This window comes from Vombatus ursinus, unplaced genomic scaffold, assembly GCF_900497805.2.
Source record: "Vombatus ursinus unplaced genomic scaffold, bare-nosed wombat genome assembly UNPS02014784.1, whole genome shotgun sequence".
NCBI classification, from domain to species: Eukaryota; Metazoa; Chordata; class Mammalia; order Diprotodontia; family Vombatidae; genus Vombatus; species Vombatus ursinus.
This window is the reverse complement of record NW_020954562.1, coordinates 9,008,389-9,035,980: the sequence shown is the minus strand read 5'-3', so window position 1 is coordinate 9,035,980 and position 27,592 is coordinate 9,008,389. Positions and strand designations below refer to the sequence as shown.

At 38.4% G+C, this 27,592-nt stretch overlaps 1 protein-coding gene across 4 annotated transcripts in view; it reads left to right on the top strand.

Annotated features, from left to right (window-relative positions):
* Positions 1-3,106: 3,106 nt before the first annotated feature.
* NR3C2 (nuclear receptor subfamily 3 group C member 2) overlaps positions 3,107-27,592 on the top strand; it is a 375,105-nt gene continuing 350,619 nt past the window's right edge. For 2 of the 4 annotated variants that reach the window (XM_027866799.1, XM_027866798.1), the window contains exons 1-2: positions 3,945-4,046; positions 9,930-11,715. In XM_027866799.1, coding sequence (XP_027722600.1) covers positions 4,007-4,046; positions 9,930-11,715 — 1,826 coding nt within the window. In that variant the 5' untranslated portion in view covers positions 3,945-4,006. Of the gene's footprint in view, positions 3,295-3,944; positions 4,047-5,504; positions 5,829-9,929; positions 11,716-27,592 lie in introns of those variants that run through there. The other 2 variants (XM_027866801.1, XM_027866800.1) reach the window with 2 other exon arrangements.

Here is a 27,592-nt window from a genome sequence, read left to right as displayed (position 1 = left end):
AGTCAGATATTGCTAAGCGTTCCCTCCCCCCAGTTGCTATGTTGGTGAAGCTCTTTATTGGAAGTACCCTGGAATGAACAGTATTCATAATGGCCAGGAAGCTCTGAAACCTCACACACTATGAAACCTTTCAGAGGCATTACTTCTGGGATAGCTCCAAGCATAACCAGTGTCACCTTCTCTTTACAAGAGGTAGCCACTGAACTTACCTCTGAGCTATATTAGTTTAAATGAAGGACCACCTGTCCCCATGGCCAGCTAGAATAGAGAAAAAGATAGGGTGCTAAAGAATGACATTAATGGGAAAGGAACTGTAGAAATATTTTGGGTAAACATTTAACATATGCTTGTACAAGTGAAACCATTTCACAATTTGCCCACCATTATCACCTAGTATTGATCGAAGTGTTGCAATTAGATAAACTATCTATGGACCTCCACTTTTATTCCAAATACCTGCTTCCTTTGCACTGTTTTGTATTAGATAGTCTGGCAGTAACAGTGTTGTTGGTGTGGAAACCTCACAGGAGAATTTTTTGATGTGTGTTTTTAAAAGCTCAACCTTAACCTGTTATTTATGTAATAACAAAGATTCTTTAAAAGGAGGAAAGACAAACATAACTTTAAAATGTGAGAAGAGTTACACGTGAAAAGCACAAACATATCAAGGAAAAATTCTGTTCCTGGCTAAATTTCTAAGACGGTAGAGGTAAACCTTCTTTTGCACAAATTTATCTTTAATTTAATGCAATTCAATTAAAAAAGCATTGATTCTTGAAAATTATATAAGGCAAAGTTCTGCAAATTAAATTGTAGTTTAAATGCACTAGAAAAATTAACTATTTAAGGGAATTCTTTGAGGTAAATCTTTCTACATAATCACCCCACAATTTATCTTTGCAACTCAGATCTTCACATACAGGTAAACCATTTTTTTTCTACTTTGTTGCATACGCGTTTATAGTTAAAATACTTTCTTTAAATGTTATTTTCCCCAATAACACTACACCACTACAATATTCATTAACACTTTAAAATCTTTGAGGACATTTGGCTTAAATGGAATTTTCCCTATGAATAGCACTTTTGCAACACTTAACACTTTAAAGTCTTTAAGGACTTCATAGACTCCAAGGCTCTCCAAAACCACTCATTTTATAAATAGAGAAGCAGAGGCAAAAAAGCTGTTATGCCGGAGGCTTGTCTTCCTTGGAAGGGAGGACCAGTAACAGTAAAGTATTAATGAGATGCTGCATAAGTTTTCCAACAGCGGGTGATGACGTTTTCTTGGTGGGCGCGGGGATGCCCTAATACTTGGCGGGGGATGGGGTGGGGTGCTACAGTAATACAGAGTGTGGAGCAAAATCCTGCAAGGGGCGGCGAGGGTGGGATTAGAAACTTTGATTTGTCCAGGAGTGGGGAGACCAGTGGGAGAGGTGTCGTCTATAAGAACGTCGAGGGTGGGGAGAGGGGGGGAGCAGTGGAGCAGTTCCTCTAACTAAGCATCATAATGCAGGACACTAGGAAAGACAGGGGCAAGCAGATTTTCCCCTAGTCCACCTAAAGGTGGGAGCTCTCCTGAGGCGAGAGGGTGGGGTGGAAGGAAGGGTCTTCAGGACGTGGGCGCGCCCGCGCGCAGTCCTCCACCCCAAGACCCGGAGCGCGGGTGCACGACGACAGGGAGGGCGGCCCCCCGGCTCCCCGCGCCTCCTCCCACGCGCTGCCGCCCCCTAGGCTCCCCCTCCCCCCCGCCTCGGCGCGGCTCCCCTACTCTCTGGACGCAGACAGCCCGAGCGGCGGAGCAGCTGCTCCCGCAGCAGCCGCCTGACCCCTCCCCGGGCCCGCCCCCCTCCCTCTTTCACTTTCCCGTCGGCGTCGGGGTGCGCGTGTGTGCGAGTGTAAATGTGTGCCGGCACGAGTGCGCGCAGCGCGGGCTCTGGAGTCTGGCCGCGCGCGCCTCCCGGGCAGGTTTGGGGGAGGGGGAGCCCCGGGAGCTCGCCCACTGGGGCTCAGTCAGCGGAGCCGCCGCCGCTGGCGGAAGAGCCGCGGTCCGGAGCTGGGGCACCGGCTGCAGAAGCCGAGTGAGTCCAAGACACACACGCACATTCGCAAACTCACCTCCCCTCTTCCCTCCTTCTCCCCCCGCCCCTTCGTGGGAGTAAGGGAGGGGAGACAGCCTTGAGGGGAGAGGGGGAAGGGGTAAACCCAAGACGGTAGGAGGCGAGCAGGAGGGGTGGAGGAGGTGGAGGAAAAGAAACTTTTCCCTTCCTTCCTCTTCTCTCCTCCCCCTCCCCCTCCTCCCTGACCGTGGTCTTGTGGTCCCCAGCCTTCTCCTCCCTCCGCAGGCAGGTGCGAAGTGCACCTGAAGAAGCATCCGGGGCAAGCGCCCGGGGACTGGCCCCGAGTTTTCATTCTGTCATTATTATTCTTGGGAGTGGGGTGTGCGTGTTGCCTTTGGGGTGTTTTCTCCCCTCTCCTGAGACCTGGCGGGCGCTGCTGTAGGTCCCTGTCTTCCTCCATCCTTCCTCTCTTCCCCTGTCCCCGCTCCTGTCTGCGTGTCTCTCTGGTACCCTGGTAGCCCTCCCCAAGCCTCTGCCCGTCCCCACCGGTGAGGGTGTGACGGAGGAGTGGGGGCGGGAGGAGTACTCCCAGTACCCCCACCCCCACCCCCGCGCTCGCGCGCGCGCGCACACAAGCACACACACACACACACACACACACACACCCCTTCGGTAGAGCTGTCACCAGTCCCCTAGAGGGGGCGGGGGGGAGGGGTAAGGAGAGGGAGCCAAAGCTGAACTGGAGGGAGGGAGAGAAACAGAGAAGGAAAAGGAGAGAGGGATCATCCGGCTGGACTTCCCTGCCTCCTATCTATCTCTGCACCTACTCTCCCTACCGGCAGCAGCAGCATCAAACAGCCTTCAGGAAAGGGAAGGGGGGGGATTGTGTGTGTGTTGTGTGTGTATTGTGTGTGTTTATGTGTAAAGCGGGGGGGGGGGCGGCGGTAGAGCCTGGAGGAGCCGCCGTCGCGGCCGCTGTTGGGGGTGCGCATGTTATGTGAGTGTGTGTGTGTGTAGAAGGGTTGTAACCCTTTCTACCAGGATTTAACGCTGTCGCCTTCTCCTGCGTTTTAACAACATTATTACTATAACCACCGTCATTACAGTTATTGTTGTTATTATCATCATCCCCATCCTTGTCACCATTTTACTATTATTGGACTTGTTGGCGGCGGCAGCGGCAGCAGGAGTCTCGGCGGCTCCTCCACAACCACCTCACCATGTCCTAGAAAAGGTGAGTGCAGGGAAAATCACTTTGTACAGACAGCGGTGCTGGCAGCGGCGGCCAGAGACCATTTCTTTGCGGAAAAGCAGCAGCCAGCGGAGCGAGCTGTACAGAGTAGTTTTGGGGCAAGGGGCTGCGGGTGGAGAGGTAAAGGGAAAGTAAGCGAAGGTAGAGGGTAATGGGAGATGTGAGGCTATTACGGGGTTCAGAGGCGAGGGAGCTGGAGTATTATGTTGGATGGTGGTAATGGGGGTGGGTGGAAGGCGTTACTGCTCCTATAGAGTTTTAACCCAGGTCTTTGCAAAAAAACCAAGATCTAGATCAAGATCAGCCTTCCCCTCAAATGAGCTAAAAACTTAGTAAAAGAGACACGTCCATTTCTTTAAATAATAAATAACTCAGCAGACGGCTGCTCCCCCGCTGTCTCCTCTCCTCTCCCAATCGGGTAGCTCGGTCTGGGATCCTCTCTCGCTCCTTAGCTATAGAATGCCCGCTAAGTCTGAGAGTGCGGATCAATGTTTGACCAGTTATTAAATCGAGAAAGTAGGCGTGACGGCGAGCCCTGCGGCGAAAGTTGTTCCTCGGGTGCTGAAGTCTCTGGGACTCTAGACTGCAAGGAATGGAGTTGTAGTTTGTTGTCTGGGACATTTGTGTGTGAAAGTAGGGAGCAGCAAGCAAATGGATTCGCTGCCCGGACTTCCCGCTTGGGAAGGGTTTGTGCATGGAATTTAACCGACCCTCGGTGGATTTGAGGCAGCAGGGTAGGTGTTCTGGCCTGGGTTCCCAAATGGTAAAGACAAGACAGGAGGAGTTGTGAGTGAGGGGTGCTTCAAGCTATGTCTTTGGCGGGTGAGGAGGTGAGGCGGGGGAGGGGAATTATTGCACACAGCTGCTGCTGCTGCTGCTGTCCTCGGGGCTCTAAGTCTAGGAGGCTTGGGGGGTGGAGGGACTAGATTTAGGTGTGTACGTCACTGCTGCAGACTTGGAGCCAAAGCTTTGTACGGGTGTATACGTTGTGCATAAAAAGTCCTTAGAAATCCAAGTTATGGAGTCGTATCATTTGCTTAGTAACTGTAGAGTTTGGGTGGGTGGGAGGAGATAGCTGAGCTGAGGTGGGGGGGATGCCAAAGGGAAACGGAAATCTTATTGCAGACACTTTTTAGTTTAATAGTTTTGTTCCTTCTCCTCTACTCATTTATTTTTCCCAATTGTCTCCTAACACAGTTTTAAAGAAGTGAAAATCCTCGATGGTAAATTAGGCCTGGCAGAAACCCCAAAGCTAAACTAGTAGGAAAAAATATGTATATTTGCCATATATATGATATATGGCAGAACAGCTCCAGTCCTTGACCCTTGTGCGTTTTGGGGGGGGGGGGAGGATGTATTTAAAGGATTTTACTGCATTGACAACCTTCTGCTGCTCCCAAATGGTTCAGGCAAGGAAAAACTAATGGGAAAATAATCATCTAGCGCTTAAACATCCGTGGTGGCGGCGGCTTCTCTGCTGAGAAATAACTGAAAAACCGAGGGAAGGCGGCGAAGGGAAGCAGCTTTGCTGTCCATTAAAGCCCACTACACTCTCCTCCATAATACTTAGGGAAGGCCAGTGGCATTGATAGCTGCTGCTCACCTGGTGCTGCAGGTAGAGCGCGTGAGGAAACACCCAGATTACCAATTCTGTGAAAGGACCCCGACCCTTTTAACTTCTCCCCCCGCCTCTTCCTCTTCCAAATCAATGGCAGGCTTATTAAGGAAGAGGGAAGAGTTAGTTTGAATGCAATGCATTCGGACGAGAAGCAATAAGCAACTGGGAGAAGAGTAGATGATATGCATGCATCAGTGTCGTAGTCTTTGGTTTCCAGCGCTCTTGCCCCTTCTGTGGCTTTAAGGGGGAGCCACATATTCCAAGCTGTGTCGCAGCAACTTTGTATCAGTCATGTCGCCCGCCTAGTGACTGACAATCCTGTTTCTCCAATGAGAAGCTTGCCTGCTCGGGGTAGCGTGGCTCTTTACTTTTCTCTGGGCCAATGGGAAAGGCTTTGAGAGGCGGGAGCTCAATCTGAACTTTATATCTGGACATGTGACCTGCTTTTAAAAGGATCGGCCCTCTCGCTCCCCCCACCTTCTCCTCCCTCCCATCTCCCCTCCCACTCGTTGGTAGCCCTGGCCCTGCCCCCCTGCCTCTCTCTCTCTCTCCGCGCCCCGGGTGTCATTGGGCTAGAGAGATAGAGCCTTCAGGCTCTGCAGAGGAAACCCGTGTAGTCACCTGGGCGAGCATTGCTGTTTCATGTTCTCTCCGTGCAAGGAGAGCGGCACTTGCCCGCTTAAATGTGGTTGGACTTAGGGGGGCTGCGCAACAGCGGCGACCCGCTCGTGGTAGAGGAGGTGGACGTAGCAACAGGTAGAAGAGACTGAGACCCCTGCGCAGGAAAGAGGCAGGTGTGTAAGGACTGCAGTGGTCCTGCCGTTGCTGCTCCGCGTTGCGTGGTGTTCACTTTGAGAAGGGAGAAGGAGCTGCGTAATCCGGAGGCACAGTCAGTATGGTGTGTGTGTGTATATGTATGCGTGTGTGTGTTTGTGTTTTGGTTTTCCACTTTGTATTCTTTGGCCACCAGAGGACTATTTTTTGGGAAAAAAAGTTTTGGCCGCTTTTGCTAAATGCCCTGAGCAGACAGCTTTTAGATGCCTTTGGCCACTGAAGTTCGACCATCTTTCTCCGCTGTTCCTCCCAAAGATTGATTTCTTGATTTTTATTTTTGTCATTTAAACCTTTTAGACAGCAATTGAGGAAGCTCGGAGATCACATGGGAAAGTAAGCCAAGGGCAGGTTAAATAGACTACGTTACTCCGGATAAGAGGACTGTTGTAAATATTCATACTGTACCCTGTCTCAGTAGTTAACTCTTCAGATATAGATGTTACTCTCTCTGTTGCACCAAATTGTTATCTTGAGGTAAAGAACAAGGGAATACCTTTAAATACATCAGCTTTTAAATGTTTTTTATATTGACTTCTAATTGTTATTATAGATATTTACATTGAAAGAGATATTTTTACTAAAAATGAACATCATAGCATGTAATGAAAGCTGCTTGAGAAAATTACTGTTTTACAAGGAGAGGAATTTGGTTTTTCCTTTAAGGAGAAAACTTTTTTTTTTTTTTTGGGAGGCTAGGTGGCTCAATGAAATAAGCCGGAAAATAGTTATCAGGTCTGCTCAGTTCTAGCTGGTTTCACCACAGGCTTACTTGGATGACCTTGGACTAGTACCTGTTACTTATCTTGTCTATAAAAGATCAGAAAAGAACGCTGAACTATTATAAAAATGATGAAAGAATAGTAAGTGAATTTTACAACTATTATATATTGTGATCAATAAATTCTGAGGAGCTTAACTGAAAATTAAAGATAATAGTATATTACTTATATGTGTTTAGACTATGATGAGTGAAAACAATTTTGAGATGAATGTAGATGGGTAAGATGTTTTAAGTAAACTCCTACTTAATAGGGAACAGGAGAGAGGCTTATGTTTTAGTCGTCCTAACAGCAACCCTATCATTGCTTATTTCCATGATCCTTATTTATGGATAAACTTTTAATATTAGGTAGACTATTGCATGAAAAGTAAAGAAGAGTATTGCTTTATCCCAAGGGGTCTTGTGTTGCAGCTTCCATTCTGAGGACTAGGTCTCCACTTAAACATCTACTAGAGCTTAATTTTGAGTAATGGAAAGCTTTACTTTCCCCCTCATCCTGCCATGGTCACCCTGTTCAACAGCTAGTATGTTTTAAATATTCATATATTTATTGGCTTCTGAAAAAAAAAAAGAAATTGCACTGGTATGCAGACAGACATCATCTCTGCCCACATTTATGTGTCAGGTCCAAGAGTATAGTCTGGGTTCCCATGAGTAGTTTTGGAAAAAACTACTAGCCTGATTCATTAGGCTAGAATTAGCCTAAAATAATTTTCAGTTAACCTTATATTTTTATTAACATTTTAATGGACTTAAGGGATCATTATCAGAATAATGCCATCTATTATGTGGTTTGGTTAGACTTATTGCCAAACAAATCTTATTGCCTCTTTTGGTAGAGATGTTAGTTTGGTGTATTAGGAGATTGCTTTACATACGATATAATAACTTTTGACACCCTCCCAAGATAACCTTAGAGTGGCATGTGTGATGCTCAAAGGTGATTTTCACAGATCCTTAAGTAAATTTACCAACATAGTGTTAATTAAGAGTTGCTGACAACTTGGATAGAAATCTTTGGTGGAGTATCAAAAGGCGCTCTCTCTCTCTCTCTCTCTCTGTCATGCACACGTATGTATACACACATTATGAGAGGCTTCAATAAAGACATAAAAATAGAAATTCTTTAAAATTTGAAGATAACACAAAGCTGGAAAAAGATACAATCACAAATGACAAAAAATTTAAAATGATCTTAACAAGCTACAAGACTAGGCCTAAATTAACTGGGATAAATGCAAAGTATAGAAAAATCAATTCAAGGGGAATATTAATGTATTTAAAAGATAATGTAAATGCATAGAAGAAAGAACAAATGGGTGAAAGTTTATACAGAGTCAGATTTTGGCACACCAAAAGAAAGAATTTAATAAACAAAACAAGAAACCAGTAATTGAAGCCTCCCTGTCATTGGGTAAAGGGACTTGAGGTAGGTGACACTACCTTGTCACCTTAAATATTCATACAAAGGGTGGATGACTCTTGATGATGAAGTTGTTTGTGGGAAGACTGGATAAGATGGTATATAACCCTAACATCTATCAATAGGTTTTGGACCTGCTGATAGTGTGATTAGGTGCTGTTTTTTGATCTGTTGGGACATGAAACTACTTAAATTCTAGTTTGGTATTTGAAGAAAAAGTACTATATCCTTAGGCTTTGTACAAATACAGCAACTATTCATTAGCTATTTATCTTAATCTTAATAATATTCATTGTAGATAATCTAAGGCCTCCTGTTTTCTTATCCAACTGTTTTCAGCTAAAGCCTTGTAGTCCTTATCCCTGCCCCGTCACATTTTTGTACTGAATTATCAGCACATTGATTCAGCTTTCTGTTTTGTGGTCATATCACATTCAGCATTTTGTTTGAAGTTATTAAATTTTGAATTGTTAACAAAACCTACTTTAAAATTTTTCTTCCTTTTTCTCTGATTTATAGAATATCTTTATTTACAAAAGCTAATAAAATAGTGTCCCTTGTGCTAATGCAGTGTGTAAGTATAAATTTTAACATCAGTAAATTAGTTGTCCTTCAATTATTTTAGCTTAAAAAAAAACTTTTAAAGCCGTTAAATCTCGTTTCTATGCCAATGCCTTAATGCCAAGAGTTTAGCAGTATTATTGAGAGATTTTTTCCTAAGCCATTTATTGTCAGCTCTCTGGTTTATGTTAGGAAACTTGTGAAGTGACGCTCTATACTTTTTTTGTGGGAAAAGGATCCCCAAAACAGTGTTACAACATAGAAGTCTGGTGTAGTGCAACAAATTGAGCCCTGAATTTAGAGTCTGAGCCCAGAGTTCAATTACGGGGTTAACCACTTATTAGCTGTGTTTCCTTAGACGAGTTATTTAACCTATTTGAGATTTAGTTTCCTTATTTATAAAATAAGGATGCTAATGTTTGTGCTTCTTATCTCAGAGTTATATGAAATGAGATGATTCTTATTAAACATTTTATAAACTGCAAAACAGTATATAAATGTAAGCTAACAGTAAGTAAGTGTTATACCAATAAATGTGATATTAGGAACAGTAGGTGAGTGGTTCCTTAAATCATACAGCTTTTCTTAGATGTAAAACATAAGAAACAATTTAGTTTCTTCAAATCACTTCTTTAGGTACTTAACACAAAACAAATACAGTACAACTGTCCTGTCCCCCCACCCTTTTCAAAGCTATTTACTTTATCTATGTTAATTTGCAGGATTTTCATAAATTCTCTCCTATATAGGAATTGTCACAATATATAAATATGATACCATCTTGAACAATTTGTCTTTCCATAATTGTTTGAAGCTGTCTTGACAGAGGGACTGGTGAGGTCCTTTTGTGATGGCATCACATCCAAATATTGTATTTTATAAAAATTACCTGAAAGCAGGGTCATGAAATGTCTCTGCAGACAATATGGATTTTTTAAAATACGTTTTGTGTTGTGTCTCATTCTAATTAATCAAGTTACAAGAGGTTGTGTATTACTTGTCAATATTGGCATTTAAGGCTATTCATTATGAAACTGTCACTCAAAAAGACCCTTATTTCCTAAATATATATGAAGTTACATTTTAAAAGACATATAAAATTCTAATGTTTGATATTGTGATATGCACTTCCAGTATGTTATATTTTAGAATATTCAGAATTATCTGTCAACATATATAGAGAGTTCATCTGTAATTTTCTTTTAGTTTGGAGAATAGTCAAAATATGAAGTTTAAAGGGTTAGAAAATTTGTACTTCTTACCCTCTTCAAAATTACTCAATATTCCTAAAATGGTATGATACATATCTATTGCTTTATATGTGGAATTGTGTAATATGTTTCATTTAGAATTGATGTTGCTTGTATTAACTTCTTTTATTTAACGATTTTATTTGCTAGTTATGGAGACCAAAGGATACCACAGTTTTCCAGAAGGCCTAGATATGGAACGACGTTGGGGTCCAGTTTCTCAGTCTGCAGAACATTCTTCTTTGGGGTCTGGAGAGAGGACTGATCAGAATAACTATATGGAGATTATAAATGTAAGCTGTGTTTCCGGTGCTATTCCAAACAACAGTACTCAAGGAAACAGCAAAGAAAAACATGAACTAATCCCTTGCCTTCAGCAAGACAGTAATCAGTCTGGGATTTTAACATCTGATATTAAAACAGAGTTGGAATCTAAGGAACTGTCAGCAACTGTAGCTGAATCTATGGGTTTATACATGGACTCAATAAGAGATGCTGATTATGCCTATGATCAGCAGAATCAGCAAGGAAGAAGCATAAGTCCAGCAAAAATTTATCAAAATGTTGAACAGCTGGTAAAATTTTATAAAGAAAATGGCCATCACCCTTCTACTTTAAACAGTGTGAACAGGTCCTTGAGATCATTTATATCTGACTCTGGAAATTCTGTGAATGGTAGTATCATGCGCTCTATTGTTAAAAGCCCCATAATGTGTCATGAGAAAGGTCCTTCTGTTTGTAGTCCTCTGAACATGACTTCTTCAGTTTGCAGTCCTGCTGGAATCAACTCAGTGTCCTCAACTACAGCCAACTTTGGCAGTTTCACAGTGCACAGTCCGATTACCCAGGGAACTCCTTTGCCATGTTCCCCAAATGTTGAAAATCGAAGCTCTGTGTCGCACAGCCCTGCACATGCTAGCAATGTAGGTTCTCCTCTGTCTAGTCCAATAAGTAGCATGAAATCCCCTATTTCAAGCCCTCCTAGCCACTGTAGTGTAAAATCTCCTGTCTCTAGTCCTAATAATGTCACTATGCGCTCCTCTGTGTCCAGTCCTGCAAATATCAACAACTCAAGGTGCTCCATTTCCAGCCCTTCCAATACAAATAACAGGTCTACTCTTTCTAGTCCAGCTGCTAGCACTGTGGGATCTTCTATCTGCAGCCCAGGAAACAATGCCTTCAGCTTTGCTGCTTCTGCCACATCGGTTGGATCCAGTACAACCCAGGATGTTGTTCCTAGTCCAGAAACGAATGAGAGAGGTGCTCAAGAAGTGACATTTCCTAAAACAGAGGAAATAGAAAATTCCATCTCGAATAGTGGCGTGGCTAGTCAGCTTAACATCATACAGTATATAAAATCTGAACCAGATGGAGCTTTTAGTAGCTCATGTCTTGGAGCAAATAGCAAAGTCAGTTCTGATTCCCAATTCTCAGTACCAGTAAAACAAGAGTCAGCCAAGCATTCATGCTCAGGTACTTCTTTTAAAGGGAATCAAACAGTAAATCCATTTCCATTTATGGATGGTTCATATTTTTCCTTCATGGATGATAAAGACTATTATTCTCTATCTGGAATTTTAGGACCACCTGTTTCATCATTTGATGGCAGTTGTGAAGGTAGTGGATTTCCAAATCCAGGTCTGCCTATGGGAATTAAACAAGAGCTTGATGATGGTAGCTATTACCAAGAGAACAGCCTGCCTCCATCTGCCATCGTTGGTGTAAATTCAGGTGGACAGTCTTTTCACTACAGGATTGGAGCTCAAGGCACGATATCATTATCAAGACCTCTTGGAAGAGACCAGTCTTTTTCACATTTGAGCTCATTTCCTCCAGTCAATACATTAGTTGAGTCTTGGAAATCACACAGTGACTTGTCATCCAGAAGAAATGATGGGTATCCAGTTCTAGAATACATTCCAGAAAATGTGTCAAGGTGAGTTATTGTCTATCTTTTTAAAAAATTACATCTTGATTTCAAAATTTGCTTTTAAAATCTTCAAGTTTACCTTTGCATTGCCTTTTCAGCTGTTAAATTTATATATATGTTCTGGCTTGTGGTTTTAATTTTGTCTCAAAGATTGTCATTTGATGTGCCTGCTATTCTTTTTAGTGTGTTGTTACTTATTTTTGAGTAAGAGGAACAAAGAAAATCCCTAAGCAGCTCTTTGAAAATTACTTCAAAAATTTTGAACAAAGAGTAGTGCTTTCATTTTTCAGTAGTTCCTGTTTTCAGTTTTGTAATTTTGTTCAGTAAGTGTTGTTTATTTTATATTTATCAACTTACTACATTTACTTTTAATTGTCCAGTACCAGGGTTTCTTCCTTGTCAATTTGCTGGTTTCTTTAAGTCAATTAGAGTAGTGTTTATGAATATATATGTATGTATGTGTATGCATATATCTATACATACATACATATACACACAGGTATATATATACATATATATATATATATATATATATACACACCTGTGTATATATATATAACTTTTAATTAAAAATTAGGGATTTTCTCTTTGAAAAGCAAAATTGAACCAGAACGTCTGTTACCCACAAGTTTGTTGGAGGGAGGGGCATTATGGTTTTCATATTAAAAAACTAATCACTTCCGTAATTGTTAAGGGACTTTTAAAGACTTAGCACAGCTGAAGTTACCAAATGGATAACTTGTTTTACTTATATTGGAAATGAAATATGTCAGTGCAGTTTTGAATTGGTGTATTTATAACTTCTCAGTTTCATAAGACATGCCTTATTTACAGTAAGAATATCTCTTGGCTTTTCCCTGCTCCAGATAGCAGTGTGTGTATATTTAGAAAAACAAGGAAGAGGTTTAAAATATGTCTATAAAGGGTGGTTCTCAATTCTTCATGGGATAGTTGCGTTGGACTTTGCTTCAGTACTGTATTTTTATTATGTGGTCATGATAAGTGGCCTCTTTACTGAATATATAATATGTATCTTTGTTGTCATATCGTTCTTTCATGTATTTAATGAAAAGGTGGATTTTTTTTCCTAATTTGCTTATACAAATATATTTTGTTTTTCCATGGTGGGAAAATACATTACTTCAATAAGTCAGTTTTGGAATTGATCAATATTCCCATTCAGTTTCTTCCACATATATCCAAATAGAAACTACTAAATGTTAGGAAATGTGTCCTGCCCATCCTCACATTATTTTCTGGGCTATAATGTGTTCTTGTTTGTTTTTTGAATGGTAGCTAGCATATTTTTATAGTGTAATATGTATATCATAACATATTATAGTGTGAATTGCCTATATTCCCTAAATGCCAATTTCAGGCAGAAGTTGTGAGATGAATACAATTGTATGTGTTTAGGATTAAGAACTTTCATCAGTGTAAACTCATCTTAAAACTTGGGTAATATTTTCAGTACGTGTATGTATGTATTATATATATATATATGTAATATATACACATATGTGTGTGTATATATAACATATATATGAAATTTTAAAATTGTCATTTTCTAGTATTACTAGATCATTACATTGCATGGAATTGAGAAGGAATAACTTAAAAATGAAATGCTTCAAAGTGTTTAGTGACATATTTTTATTTATGTTTACAGAAAATATTCAATGATGGGTCATTGTCAATCAGAGCTGGTCTGTTTTTTTTTTTTGTTGTTGTTTGTTTGTTTTTTAACCTTCATAATGGTTAGTGTGACATTATGGATTCAACAGTACTTTTTCTGTTTAAAGTATCTTTGATATTGGAATTCAGTGGAACTCTATTACTATAAACTTACTTTTAAAAAGCTAATCAATAGTAAATTTCTCTTGTGGGTTGTTTTTTTTTATTCTGCTCCATATATTTTAAATAATGGTAGCTCTCAGACTTAGCTCCTGGAAATTCTGGTCCAATATGCAATATGAGTTACGGGATTGGTTATATAAATCATCCTGTATCATCAGCCTTCATTCAGGTGTATTGTGTGTATAAATATCTCATGAATCTCTGCCTCATACTTTCTTTTGTATATCCAGGCACCTCTTATAGTTGTTCTTTTGATCTTGTTTGTTGGCAGTTATTGGCAGGCAGGTGGTACAGCAAATAGAGCTCAGAACTTGGAATAAGGGAGACCTGAGTTCAAATTTACCTTCATACACTTACTAGCTATGTGACCTTGGGCAAGTCACCTCACCTTTGCTTTAGTTTCCTCATTTGTAAAATGTCGATAATAATAATGTTTACTTTCTAGGGTTGTTAGGATAAAATGAGGTAACATTTGTAAAACATTTTTTCAAACCTTTAATTGCTATACAAATGCTAGCTGTGGCTATTGGTGTAAGTATATCATCAGATCATAGATATGGAGGTGGTAGGAATCTCAGAGGTCATCCAATCCAACCTCCTAATTTTACACATGAGAAAACTGAAGCCCAGGAAAGCTGTGACTTCCCCAAGGTCACCAGGTGGTGGAAACCGTTGTATGTTAGCATAGTAATATACCAGAGCATGCTTTATTATTTTTTTTCAAAGCTGTAGAGTTACTATTATTGGCAACCTCATAAAGGTTAATTATTCTTCCTGATTGTACTGACCATTGTTGAAACCTGCCAAGTTTTTGTCTTTCAATGAACATATTCCCTGAAACATTTGGGATGTTTTGATTCTTAAGTATTGTAGCCTGAAACACAGGGATTTAATATTTGATCATCTTTCTGATCAAGTAACTACTACTACTTTGTGATGTTTCAATTAAGAGCTAGTCTTTCTTTTTCTCCTTTTATGGCGAGGATAGACTTCAGTATCTTTAAAGGTTTTGTGAGTTAAATAATAATTGCAGTTTATGGAGAGTCACAGTTTCTTTTCAACCCTAAATTGTATTCCAAAATATAAGTTTTTTGGCTGTAATAAAAATACATTATGTTGTAGTATCATTACATAATATGGAGGAGAGGAAGTTCAAGATATTTTGCTCTTGTAGGTAATGTGCATGTGTGTAGTGTGGTGTGCCCTTATTTTAATTTCAGTGTATTCTAATAAAGTGGTCAATTTTTAGTAGGGAATTGCATTGAACAGCCTGTCTAAACTCCAGCTTATCAAGGAAGTCATGTTAAAACTAAGTTTAAAGCACTTGGATTGTTGTTAAATTTTGTGTCAGCATGGTACAGTATAAAAAACTCTCTGCTTTTCCAGTAACTAGCTATGTGACTCTAGACAAATCACTTCTTCAAGGTGTTAAATTCTAAAATTTGGTTATTGTATTGCTGAGATACTCGTCTGTATGAAGAATCAAAATGTGATACCTCTAAAATTTTAATATTTACTCATCTGAATTAAAATATATTATTAGTTTCATGATTAGCTATGAGTTGTTTATGTAGGAAAACATCCCTGCTTAGCTATGAAAGTGAGGAAATGGACCCTTTTTTTTGGAAAAGCACCGAAGTTTTTCATCAGATATGCCTTTTTATAGAAACTTTGTGACACACATGATGAATATATTTTCCTTGTTCTTTTTCTTTACAGTATTCCTTATGGAAACAAAGTATTACTGTTTTCATAACATTAGATGTTTGTGGCAGCGGTAATTTTGATAGTATCACAATATAGTACTCACATTGATTCGTACTGCAAATTCAAGAGTTCACTGTTCCAAAGGGCGTATTCAAGTAAGTTTGCAAGACTATTACATTATGGTGGACTTAATCTTAGTTATTAACTTAGTACTATTTCTTCATGTGTTCTTTGTTTCTTTACCTTTTTTTTTAAACTTCTTTAGCAAGTCAAGGGCTCTCATTCAGAGAGTTATAAGGAGAATAATAGCTTTTCAAGGGCTCTCTGTCTTTACTGCAGGCTTTTTTTTTTCTAAATTTAATGAAATTTGGTAAGCATATGTTTGTGTTTGTTGCAGGGGGAAGGAGGATTAAGTTCTGGACTGATGGATTTATTGGCATAGGAAATTTCTAGGTTAGGAAACTCCCTTTCCAAGGAAAGTTGATATGTTCTCTGCAGCTTAGAGTCTTAAGAGAGTTGCTTAGAGATCTGAGAGTCTAAGTGAATTGCTCACCATCACACATCCAGTATGTCAGAGGAAGGACTTGAACCTAGGTCTTCCTGATTTTGAGGCAGGCTCTCTCCACTGTGCCAGCAGGAAGATGTATTGAAGAATTGATGGTTGATTGTTTTGGCTGGTGGTCTGAGTTCACTATCTGAAATCGTTTCATCACAATGTAAAGATGACTGTGGTTTGGAGGGGTTTGACTTTAGTAAATGAGGTGTCTATTCTCTCTCTAAAGCCTCTATGAGGTGAAGTCCTCTGAAGAAAACTGAGACTAGCTTCTATTTGCTAATCTCCTTTTCACCTTACACCACCATTCTTTGCTCAGGAGAATTCAATTGTCTATTTTTTTAATCTCTGCTCTTAGTGAGTTTAACAATATAATTTAGTAGCAGTATCTTTGGTTTGTTCATGTCCCCAGTTAGATATCCTGGTGAAATTGAATGAGACTCTCTTACAGTAGTAGTGGTAGTGGTAGTAGTAGTAATTAATAGTTATATAGTGCCTACTATGTGCCAAGTGCTGTGACTAAGTACTTTACAAATATTATCTCATTTTATCCTCGCAAAAACCCTGGGAGGTAGGTGCTATTATTATCCTCATCTTACAGTAGAGGAAACTGAGGCAAACAGTTGTTAAATGACTTGCCCAGGGTCACACATTTAGAAGCATCTGAGGATGGATTTGAACATCTCTTCCTGATTCCAAGCCCAGTGCTCTATCCACTGCTTCAACTAGCTGATACTTCTCCTTCTTCTCCTTGCTCTTTCCCCTCTCTCTTTTCTCTTATTAGCCCCCCTTTCCTCTTTCCTCGTTCATGTTAAATGTGGACAGATATAGTCTCTTCTTTCTTGGTCTGGGTTAGCTTCTGCCTGGTTTAATATCCCACCTCCCTCAATTGTAATACCATCAGCAGCTGGTCCCTAGGACCTCCACCTCTCTTTGATTAGTATACCGTCACCCTATAGTTGAAGCTATTTTGAAGGCATCTTCCATTACCTTTACTTCTTGTCCAGGCTCTGATAGGCTCTTGTCCAGGCTCTATAGAAACAGCCAACTGATTCTGGAGCTGCTTACCACCTCTCCAGCCCAGTTGCCTTTTTCTATTTTTCTGATACCATCCCCTTGAGATTCTTGCCCTTTCCCTCTTTACCCCTTTAAGGAGGGGAGGAGCTGAGCTTTCAGTCTCAGCCCCATAGCTCAAGCTGACAATATTGGTGAATCTCTGGTTACACCTGCTTAATGTTTATGGGATTGTAGGTTTAGATTTGGAAGGAACCTTAGAAAAGTTCAACTCTCTCAATTTGCAGATTAAGAAACTAAGGCCCAAAGAGGGGAAGTGAGTTGTCTATGGACAAATGTATTAAGTGGCAGAGATGGGATTTGAGTCTGAGTACTTTGGTTCTAAATAGTGACTTTTCCATATATTATGTTTTGAAAAATCATTGAAAAAAATACAATGTGCTGAGAGTGCATTTTTATGAAAAAATATAAAATACTTATTATGTTTTTTATATTAAATTGTTGAATGCACTTATTTTTTAAGGCTAGTGTTTTAAAGAATATTTTTAGAAAAGATTCCAAAATGAGATTTGTTTCTCATGATGATCCATTAATTATTTTTGGTGGTAGTTTTTATATTGAGAACTTAAGTCCTTCAGAATGTACAAATTTCAATATATATTACTTAAAAAATCAAAACCAAAATATCATGCCAGTATGTTTGTAATAGTCTTGATCCATAAATATTTTACATATTATATCTGAGCAATGAATAGAAGAGGTTCATTCAGGCATCATTACAAAAATAAATCTCCTATAAATTTTTATGCAGATGTGGAATGGGACATTGTGGGAGGTATTAGATTTCTTCTCACTGGAGGGTTTTCAGGGAATGACTATTTGTAGGGTATGTTATAGATTGAATTTTTATTCATTAATAGATTAGACTCCAAGGTACCTTCTAACTCAGATTCTGTGATTCTGATCTTAAATGCTCATCATATAAAAATCAAGCTATGACCATTTGTTTCCTATAGAGGAATTCAGAACTTAGAATAAATTTCATTGTTATTGACATGCAGGAAATTTTAAGGATATCTGGCCTTTATTACTTCACAGTTTCAGTGTGACGCCTAAATGAACCTGGTCATCAGTAATATGTAAACTAGACTTTCTTTGTTCTTCTTTCTACTCTGACCTTTACTTTTAATGTCATTAACTGTTTTTTGTAAGTTCAATGAAATTTTATATATTTTAAAAATTTTTTGTAATTTACTGATTAGTCACCCCTTAATTAGCTCTGTATCAAAATGCAGAATCAGGCTTTGATCTTCAGCTGCCAAAATCAAATTTAGAAAAGAAATAATATTTGATGCTTATATCATTTAGTTTCATTGAGAACAAGTTAAGAATTAAAAAGAACTTGGAGTACAAAACTATAGAGGTAAATCTTTGTATATTGTTCACTCATCATTTTAAACTCTTGGATTTCTGATTTATCATCTAAATCTCTATATACAGATATCTAGATGTCTACATATTTGTATGTCTAACCATACACATGCCTATGTCTCTCTCTCTCTCTTATATATATAAATATACATATATATTCATATATACACAGTGAGATACATGTCAGTATGCTTATTTAACTTTAGAGATTTCAATATTTAGGGTTTTTCCATTGTAAAGTAATAGCTAATTTTAAATGTTAGTGCCTTTAAGTAGGCATTCCTTAAACTACGGCTCTAGTATTTGTCTTTAGGGAGTTTAAAATTAGGTTGTAGTCCAGACCAAAAAACCAAAACCACCTCAAATAAAAACAATCTTGAAAGGAACTAGAAGATACCCTCTTTTAGAATAAGAAGTTATCATACAGGTAAACAATATTAAACCAAAGCTAACCTGTATTGTTTTAAAACGAGTGTGATTGAGCAAAGGTTGGCAATATTTCATAGCCAGGGGCTTGAATCAAGTGACATCACTGATGAGAAACTTTGATTACTGCATGTAGTAGGAGGAGTATAGATTTAAGAATACTTTCTGGGAAAATAGATACATATTATGCCTTTGATGTTTTAATTTTCCTTGCCACTTTAAAAAAAAAAAAACCAACTTTTTCTTCCATTAAAACAATAGTAATTGACATTTATATAGAGCTTTAAGGTTTGCAAAGTACTTCAAGTGTTATTATATCCTCACAGCAACACTCTGAGGTAGATGTTATTATTATCCCTATTTTACAGATTGAAAAACTGAAGCTAAGAGAAGGCTTACTTAGCCCAGGGACCCTCAGCTACTAACTATCAGAAGTATGGTTTGAACTATAGTCTTCCTATCTTGAAATCCAAGGGTCTACTCATTATGCTGCCTTGTTGCCCAGACACCTGGAAGAAGTCTGAGAATACAAAGTCCAAAATTCTCTAAGTATTGTTGAAAATTCTTGCTTTAGCATTCTTTCTTTAAAAAAAAAAGGCTCTTTTATCTGAAAGAGAAGAGTGGTATACGCCTATTTTTCAAATTCAATTTAAGAAGTCTTTGTTGAGCACCAGGGATATGAAGACCTGAAGCTATTGCATCTTTTACTATATGCCTAAACAATGGAAACATATCAGTTTTAAGGGATTTTAGAGGCTATCTAGTCCAGCCCCTATCTAAACAAGGAATCCTTCTGCGTCCTACCTGACATGTATTTATAACGCCTTTGTAAACCTCCAGTAAGACAAAAAACCAACTACCTCCCAAGTCAGTCCATTTTTACTTCTGGATAACTGTAGTTGTTATTTAGGCATTCTTGACATCTGTACTACCAAGAAAAACAGTTTAATCCCTTTCCGTGTGCCAGTCTTTCATATACTTGACCACAGCTATCAAACCCTCCTAAGTGTAGTCTTCTTCAGGCTTATAGCATTCACATCTTCAGTTGATATGAAGTTGAAACTTTTCAACATCCTGGTTGAACTCTTCTTCACAACCCTATACAGTAAGGGAGAAGGACCAAACTAAATAATCACATGTTAGATGATGTGATATTGGTGATAATGGCCATCTAAGTTTAGTAGGGGAGCCAGGGTAGTCAGGGAATGTGTTATGTAAGAGGCAGGACTTTATATCTTTCCTTTCCTTCAAATGCTATTCAATCTTCAGGTGCCTACTCAGATTTGGGGGAAGGTAAGGAGGCCAATCTGTTTGGAGTCACTTGTTTGTGTTGGGCAATACTGAGAGAAGTTTTGGATAAGAATGGAAAGGCTAGATTTTAGAATTCTTTGAGGGCTTAAATGAGTTTGGACCAGCCCAAACAGGAGGGGGGAAGGGTTTTTACTTTAGAATGGTATAAAATAGGGATACTTCATTTAATAATGACATGCCTTGTGGTTTTCAAGAGGGAGAGAGACTGGAGGCAGGGCATACCGTTGGCCAGAAGGCTATTGTAAACTGAGCCACAAAGCCTGAGATCATGTGGAGGAAATAAGAATGGAGAAGCAGTAGCAACAGGATTTGTGGACTGGTAAACTTAGGGAGTGAAGAAAGGGTCAAGTCAAGGTTTTAAGCTGTCAGTGATTGGAAATATGGTGATGATAGGGTCAACAATAGGAAAGTTGAAAGGGATACCTGGTTTGGACAGAAAAATAGTATATTCACTTTTGTACATGATGAGTTTGAGGTGACAAGGCGACATTCAAGTGGAAATGTCCAGTAATTATCTAGTAAGAAACTAGATTTTAGAAATGTTTTAGAGGTGATAGATTTGTGACTACATATCTATCTGTTGGAAAGCCTCTACCACAAGTCATACCCAAGTTCGTAGCACTAAATTGGGGATAATTTTATGGCGCAGAAAACAGTGCAGCTAACTAGGGTGTGTATCCTTTTTTAATTTCCCAGGGTGACTTTGGGGAAAGTGATTATAAATCAGAACTCACTATCTTAAAAAAGAAAAGAGAAATTGGCAGAAATAAGTGAATATAGGTTGGGCATATTTCAGCACACAACCCCAAATAATTCAAAGTGGTATTATTAATTAATTATAACAATGATAACTGACATTTATATAACACTTTATATTTATTATTTCATTTGATCTGTTTGCCTAGAAGGCAGCTGGGGGCGCCATAGTGCACAAGTCACTTAACCTCTACTTTAATCCACTGGAGATGGATTAGGTACTTTATATGTATAGTACAAAAGTCTTATAAAGGTGAAAGAAAATGTATTAAAGAATTTGACTATTCTGTTTTCTACAGGTTTTTAAAAATGCTGTGTCCTGCATTTGGTTGCCTAGAATAAGTAAATTTAGCAAGCTTTGTTTGTTTGCTTGCTCGGAATTGCTATCTCAAGGAACTGAGACATGGGCAGAAGTCTGGAAGGAACTGTTTTTTACTAGCACTTACCTCCCAGGATTGTTGTGAGGATCAAACTAGATAATAATTTTAAGGCACTTAACACAGTGCCTGGCACTTTGAATGTTAGCTACTATTTGTACACTGTGACATTCTAAAACTCAGTTCTCCTCTGCATTTATATTGGATTTGTGGAACATTTAATTTATAGTATTCATAGAAAATAGAAAAAAAAAACTTTATGATCAATGGCGACAGAATCATTGATATTTTTGCTCACTTTTTACCTTCACCTCTCAGAATCCTGGGCTTCTGTTAAAACCTTCCTCTAATCCAACCTTTTACAGGAGGCCTTTCCCAGACTCTTCCCCTTCTCTTCACTGTTTAGTGTCTTCTGTCTAAGACTACCTTCTATTTACAAGATAAGTTGTTCACCCACGTCCAACCCTTTGAGACCTCATGGACCATACTGTCCATGGGGTTTTCTTAGCAAAGATACTGGAGTTGTATGCCATTTCCATCTCCCGTGTATTAAGACAGAGGTCAAGTGGCTTGCCCAGGGTTACATAGCTACTAAGTGTCTGAGGCTGGATTTGAGCTCAGGTCTTATTGACTCCAGGCCCAGTGTTCAATTTGCCCAGACATCTAAACATACAGAGGTGTATGTTTTTACGTATGTATCATATAGACACACAAATATATATATATATATATACACACATATATATAATACATATATACTTGTATATTATATGCATATTTCCTCCCCTTTAGAATGTGAGCTTCTTGAGTACAGGGACCATGTATTTGCCTTTGTATTCCCAGTGCTTAGCACAATGTCTGGCAAATGTCAGGTACTTCATAAATGCTTGTTGACTAATTCATTTGCTGTTAAAAAAAAATTAGAAAACTAGATATAACCAGTGGAAAAACAATCAATTGGGCAATACCATTCCAGAGTCATTTTTTTAGGTTTTGGTGGTGCTATTTGGGCAGGGAAATTTCATGAACCCTCTATTCTATACTGTGAACAATTTAATGACAATAAAGAAAATAGCCTTTTTTTTTTTTTTTTGGCAAAATTCTACCTGAGTGTGCACAAGTGAATAAAAGGCTATTGATTTTAACCAGAAGAAACAAGACGAGTAAGGATAGGGATATAGGGCATTTATTTAATTTATTTTTAAATTTAAAAAATTAATTATTTTAATAAATAGATTCATTTTACGTGCATTTATAATCTGTCCTTCTCACTGTTCCCCACTAAACAAAAAGCCCACAAAAATAAGATACTCATTTTTTAGAAGATACTGTGATGTTGCCTGATCAATACTGCTTTAGCCGAGTTGATCATCTTCTACATTTTTAGGATTGTATAAGCATAATTGAGCATAACTGAGTTATTATAAGATCTGGCTTCATCAAATATTAAAATATTTTCAGTAGGTTTTTAGTAGAACAAGAAAATGTGGTTATGTAATCTTGCATAACTACGTGGGATCTATTTCAACTTCTTGCTGTTTCATGTTTTCACCACAATAACTTTTTTGTTTGTTTGTTTTTTGGCTAGGCAATGGGATTAAATGACTTGCCCAGGGTCACACAGCTAGTAAGTGTTATGTGTCTGAGGCCATATTTGAACTCAGGTCCTCTTGACTTAAGGGCTGGTACTCTATCCACTATGCCACCTAGCTGCCCCCACCACAATAACTTTAAAGAGGTTAATTGGTTTTGATTAAACTTAGTATATAATAAAGGATATGGAAATACTTTTAAAGTTAAATTTATTGTTTAGGCTACCATAGCATTGTTACAGAGAGAAATCTCAAGAAGAAAAAATAACTCTGTTTGCAGAAACAAAGTGAGCATATTGCTAGAGATGTTTGCAACAGTTAAACAACCACCCCTTTACTGAGTGTTGGTGTTCAGCATTCTTCCCTTGATTTTTAAACAGATGTAATTTCTTAGCTCACTAGCAATGGATGCTGTATTGTGTTCCTACTAACAGACCAGTCACTGTCTTCATTACTCTACTTATGTTTCTGGACTGCTAAATTTGTGTGTGTGTGTGTGTGTGTGTGTGTGCGCGCGCGCGCGCACGCAAATGCGTGCTCTAGAGAGAGAGAGAGAGAGAGTTTGTGATTCGCAGAACTGCTAGTAGAAAGATTTTGAACATAGTTAACCCTAAAGGGTTAAACATCAGCTAACCAGAAAGCTTAGCCAGACCATCTAATTCTCCTTAATGTTACTGAAATTTTAACTGTAATTACAGAAATCATAATAGGACTAATTATTATTTTAAAAAAACTTGTAGAACCCTGGGAGAAATGTCGGAAGATTAGAAGTGGCCAGAAGAAGTACCTATACTTTTAAGAGGGGAAGGGTTATGGCAATTACCTTTAAATTTATCATAAATTTCTGGAGAAAATAGTGAAAAAGTTTATTGACAAGTCAGTTTGTAAATGGTTTAGAGATAATAGTACTTAGTAAACAGAATCTTTAGAACAGGTTCTGTTAACCTAATTTCATCCTATTCTGTGTTACCAGAGGAAAACCATGGATAGTTTGCACCCTGACTCTAATGATGCTTTTGATTTGGTTCTATATAACCTGCCCAATAATAAACACCTCCCGTAGACCACCTCAGTCATGGTTATCATTGTATGCCTATGAGCAGGTAATAAGTTGTGTATTTCAACAGACAGTTTGGGGTCCTTTGGTGTTTAATAGTTGCATTATATTTGTAGTTATTGAAAGGTAATGCCAACTTTCATATGAACACAATGCACTGGCCTTTAAGAGAGTAGGTTTTGAGTTGTGTATTCTGTAGTGGTGATGGATCTTCCTTAAACCATGAAATCTTGTCCTTTAACTACCCACATAAGCACATACTTATGCTAAATGACTAATTGGCCATAAGGTGTTGGCCATGGAACAAAGGTGACACATACATGACATTGTTTTTGCAAGTTCTCTAGATGAATGAGCTATACAGTTCAAGAGCATTATCATTAAGTTTGTAAATGACAAGTTGTAATGGATAACACTTTAAAAAAGGAGATACAATTTAAATGGATGCATTAAAGGAGTAGACATAAGGCACTAAGAGAATATGTTTCATCTAACTCTGGTGTAGAAAGGTTGCCCAAATACAAGAAAAGAAAACGTAACAGAAAAGGATGAGCGTTCTAGCATTTTATGCTTTGATAATCAGTCAGCAATAGGATTGATGGCTATGTCAAACTTCAATCCTGGCTTCCATGAAGAAATCATTCTGTTACACTGAGCACTGGCCAGATCCTTAAAATACTGTGTTCAGTTCTAGATTTTACAACTATGAGAAACTTAAAGATGGTTGAAAGGAAAACCACAAATATGAATAAAAGCCTGTAAAATAATATCTTTCGGGCAATTTAATACTGATCTTCAAAAACATGAAGGACTTTTATATAGATGATGGTGACCAGCTGTTCCTCTCCATTGAGGAGAGAACAAGATGCAGTCTTCTTTTATTATAGCATGAGAGAGTTTAGATTATATATGAAGCGTATCCTGACAAAACTGCTAAACATTGGGATATGTTATTCAAGGAGAGCCTAAGGAATGTTTTACTTTGAAGAACTTTAAAAATAGAAATGATTCTCATCATTTAGGATGCTTCATATAAGCTCTTGTCTAGAGATAAAAGGCATGAAAGGGGGGGTGAGAGAAATGTTTTGCTGAGCACTTTTTGACTGCTATAACGTGGCTTAATATTTCTTCTTGAAAAATTTAGCTCAGTGATTTTTTGGGGAGAGGACGAATAACTCATTTATGTAGCATTTTAATAAAGTTACAAAACATTTATTCCACAAGAACCCTGTGAAATGAGTATTGCTAAGTATCATCCACAATTAATAAACGAGGAAACTGAAGCTCAGTGATTTGCCAAAGGGCATATAAATGTTAAGTCCTGGAGTTAGAATTTGAGCTCAAGTACTCTGACCCTTGTTTTTCCTATCCTATCATGTTCCCTCTGATGTTTAGGTTGAAGTGTCTGCATGTTGGTGCTCAGCCCTAATTCCTCCAAAATTATTTTTAAAAGCTTTGCAGTATAGCTAAATTTCTGTCGTGTCACATGGTTAATTCCTTAGTGTATAGGTTGGAATTGTGCCAAGCAGTGCAATAGCATTCTCAGATAAAGAAGCAAGTGTATGCCTGTCCGCCTCTAGGGGGCACCACCATTTTTATAAAGAATAAATATTCAGTACCTTTAGTTAAGGACTTCATCTCATAACATTTGATCTAAACGTTTATGGGTTTGTTAACTGAACTGCTAACTAGACTCCAGATGATGGGGAGAATAGTAGATACTTGGCAGTATTTGAGGGTTTTGTTGTTATTGGTATGTGAAAACAGGCAAAAACTTGTAAAGAAAAGCAAAACCCAACATTTGTAGTGAAACAGAATCCTAATTCCTAAATGTAACACCTCTGCCCACTTTACCCACTAAGTGGGCTTTGCTATTCTATGTAAAATTCAGTAAGTTATAGCCCCATTTCATGAAAAAAGCAAAACAGAGGCGATGAAGTGACCCTTATGTGACAATGCTTGCAATATTCTATTCTAGTAGTCCTTCACCTTTGTTGGGAGGAGGGAGGTATGTTCTGCCATCTCTTCTCTAGGACCTTCATTGGTTTATCAGTTACTCAGAGTTCAACCTTCTTTTTGGTTCTATTCACATTGTTGTAGTCATGGCATCTATATGGGGGCATCAAGGTGGCGTAGTGGGTAGGGTACTTGGTCTGGTCACAAGTTCAAATCTTGTCTCAGACACTTATTAGCTGTGTGACCCTGGGCAAGTCATTTAACCTAGTTTGCTTCAGTTTCCTTATCCATAAAATGAGCTGGAGAAGGAACTGGCAATACATTGCAGTATCTTTGCCAAGAAAACCTCAGATGAGGTCACAAAGAGTTGGATGTGACTGAAGCAACTCAACAACAACAAAGCCATAGCAAATATTGTTCTCTTAGTTCTCCTTATTTCACTTTGGATCAATTCATAAAATATCTTTCCATCTTAACTTCTCATATTCTCATATTCATATTACTGCACAGTAACATTCTGTTACAATTATATGCCATGGTTTTTTGTGTGTTTTTTTCCCCCAGCTATTTCACATACATTGGGCACTCACCTTGTTTTTAGTTCTTTCTTATCAAAAAAATAGTGCTGCTATAAATGTCTCAGTGTGTATTGGACCTAGGTTTCTTTCTTTCTTTCCCTTCCTTCCTTCCTTCCTTTCTTGTTCTTTGGGGATTGTGGCCAATAGTGGTTTCCCTGGGTCAATAGATATGGGGCAGTTGAGTCCCCTTTCTTGCATAATTCTTGCGTAATTCCAAATTGACATCTAGAACAGTTCGTCATGTTATAGACGTAAGAGTTGGAAGGCACTTTAGAGGCCATCTAACCCTACTCCTTCATTTTACAGGTGAGGAACTGAGGCCCAAAGAAGTTACATTGAGTCAAACTATATAAATTGTGTAAAATCTCCACTAAATTTTACATAGTGACCTACCTGAGGTTACAAAGGAACCAGGATTCAAACTTCACTGATCCTTTGACTCCAACCCTGACACTTTCTTCCTTATTGTTTCTTGAACCAGATATACCTCTTCACCACTCCACTAAGAATGTGTGTGCCTATCTTTACACATCTCTTCCAACACAGATTGTTTCCACATGTTGTCACCTTTTGTGATTTGCATAGTGTGGGCTGAAACCTCAGAATTATTTTGTGTTTATTTCTCTTTTTAATGATGAAGAACGCGTTTTAATGTGGTTATTTGCAGTTCATGATTTTTTCTGGAAATTTGTTCCTAACTTTTGATCACTTGTTTATTGGGGAATAGCTCTTGGTGGTGGTGGTGGTGGTGGTGGTGGTGGTGGTGGTGGTAGTGGGCTCTGTGTATGTGTGTGTGTATGTATATATATGTACATACACACACATATACACACATGCATACATTTTTTTTAAGTCTCCCCAAAATCTTAAGCTATTGTTGCAGGCTGTTAGAGCTTAAAATTGTGCTAAGATTTGGAGCAGTGCATATTTTGATTATCATATTTTTGGTAATATTTAACATTAATAATTTCCCTTACTCTACCATTTTTCTTCTAACTTTGTCCTAATTGATTTTATCTGTGCAAGCTCTTGAATTTTATGTAGCAAAGTTTTCTGATTTGTCTTTTATCATCCCCACTCTTCCTTGTTAAGAATTTTTCTTTTGTCCATAGTTGTCATAGTTCCCTGGCTTTGTGCTGTTCAATTTGTATGTGAAGGAGGGGCGGTGATATGATATTTGATATGTGCTTTATATAGCCATTTTAGCTTTCTTTTCTTTCTTTTCTTTCTTTCTTTCTTTCTTTCTTTCTTTCTTTCTTTCTTTCTTT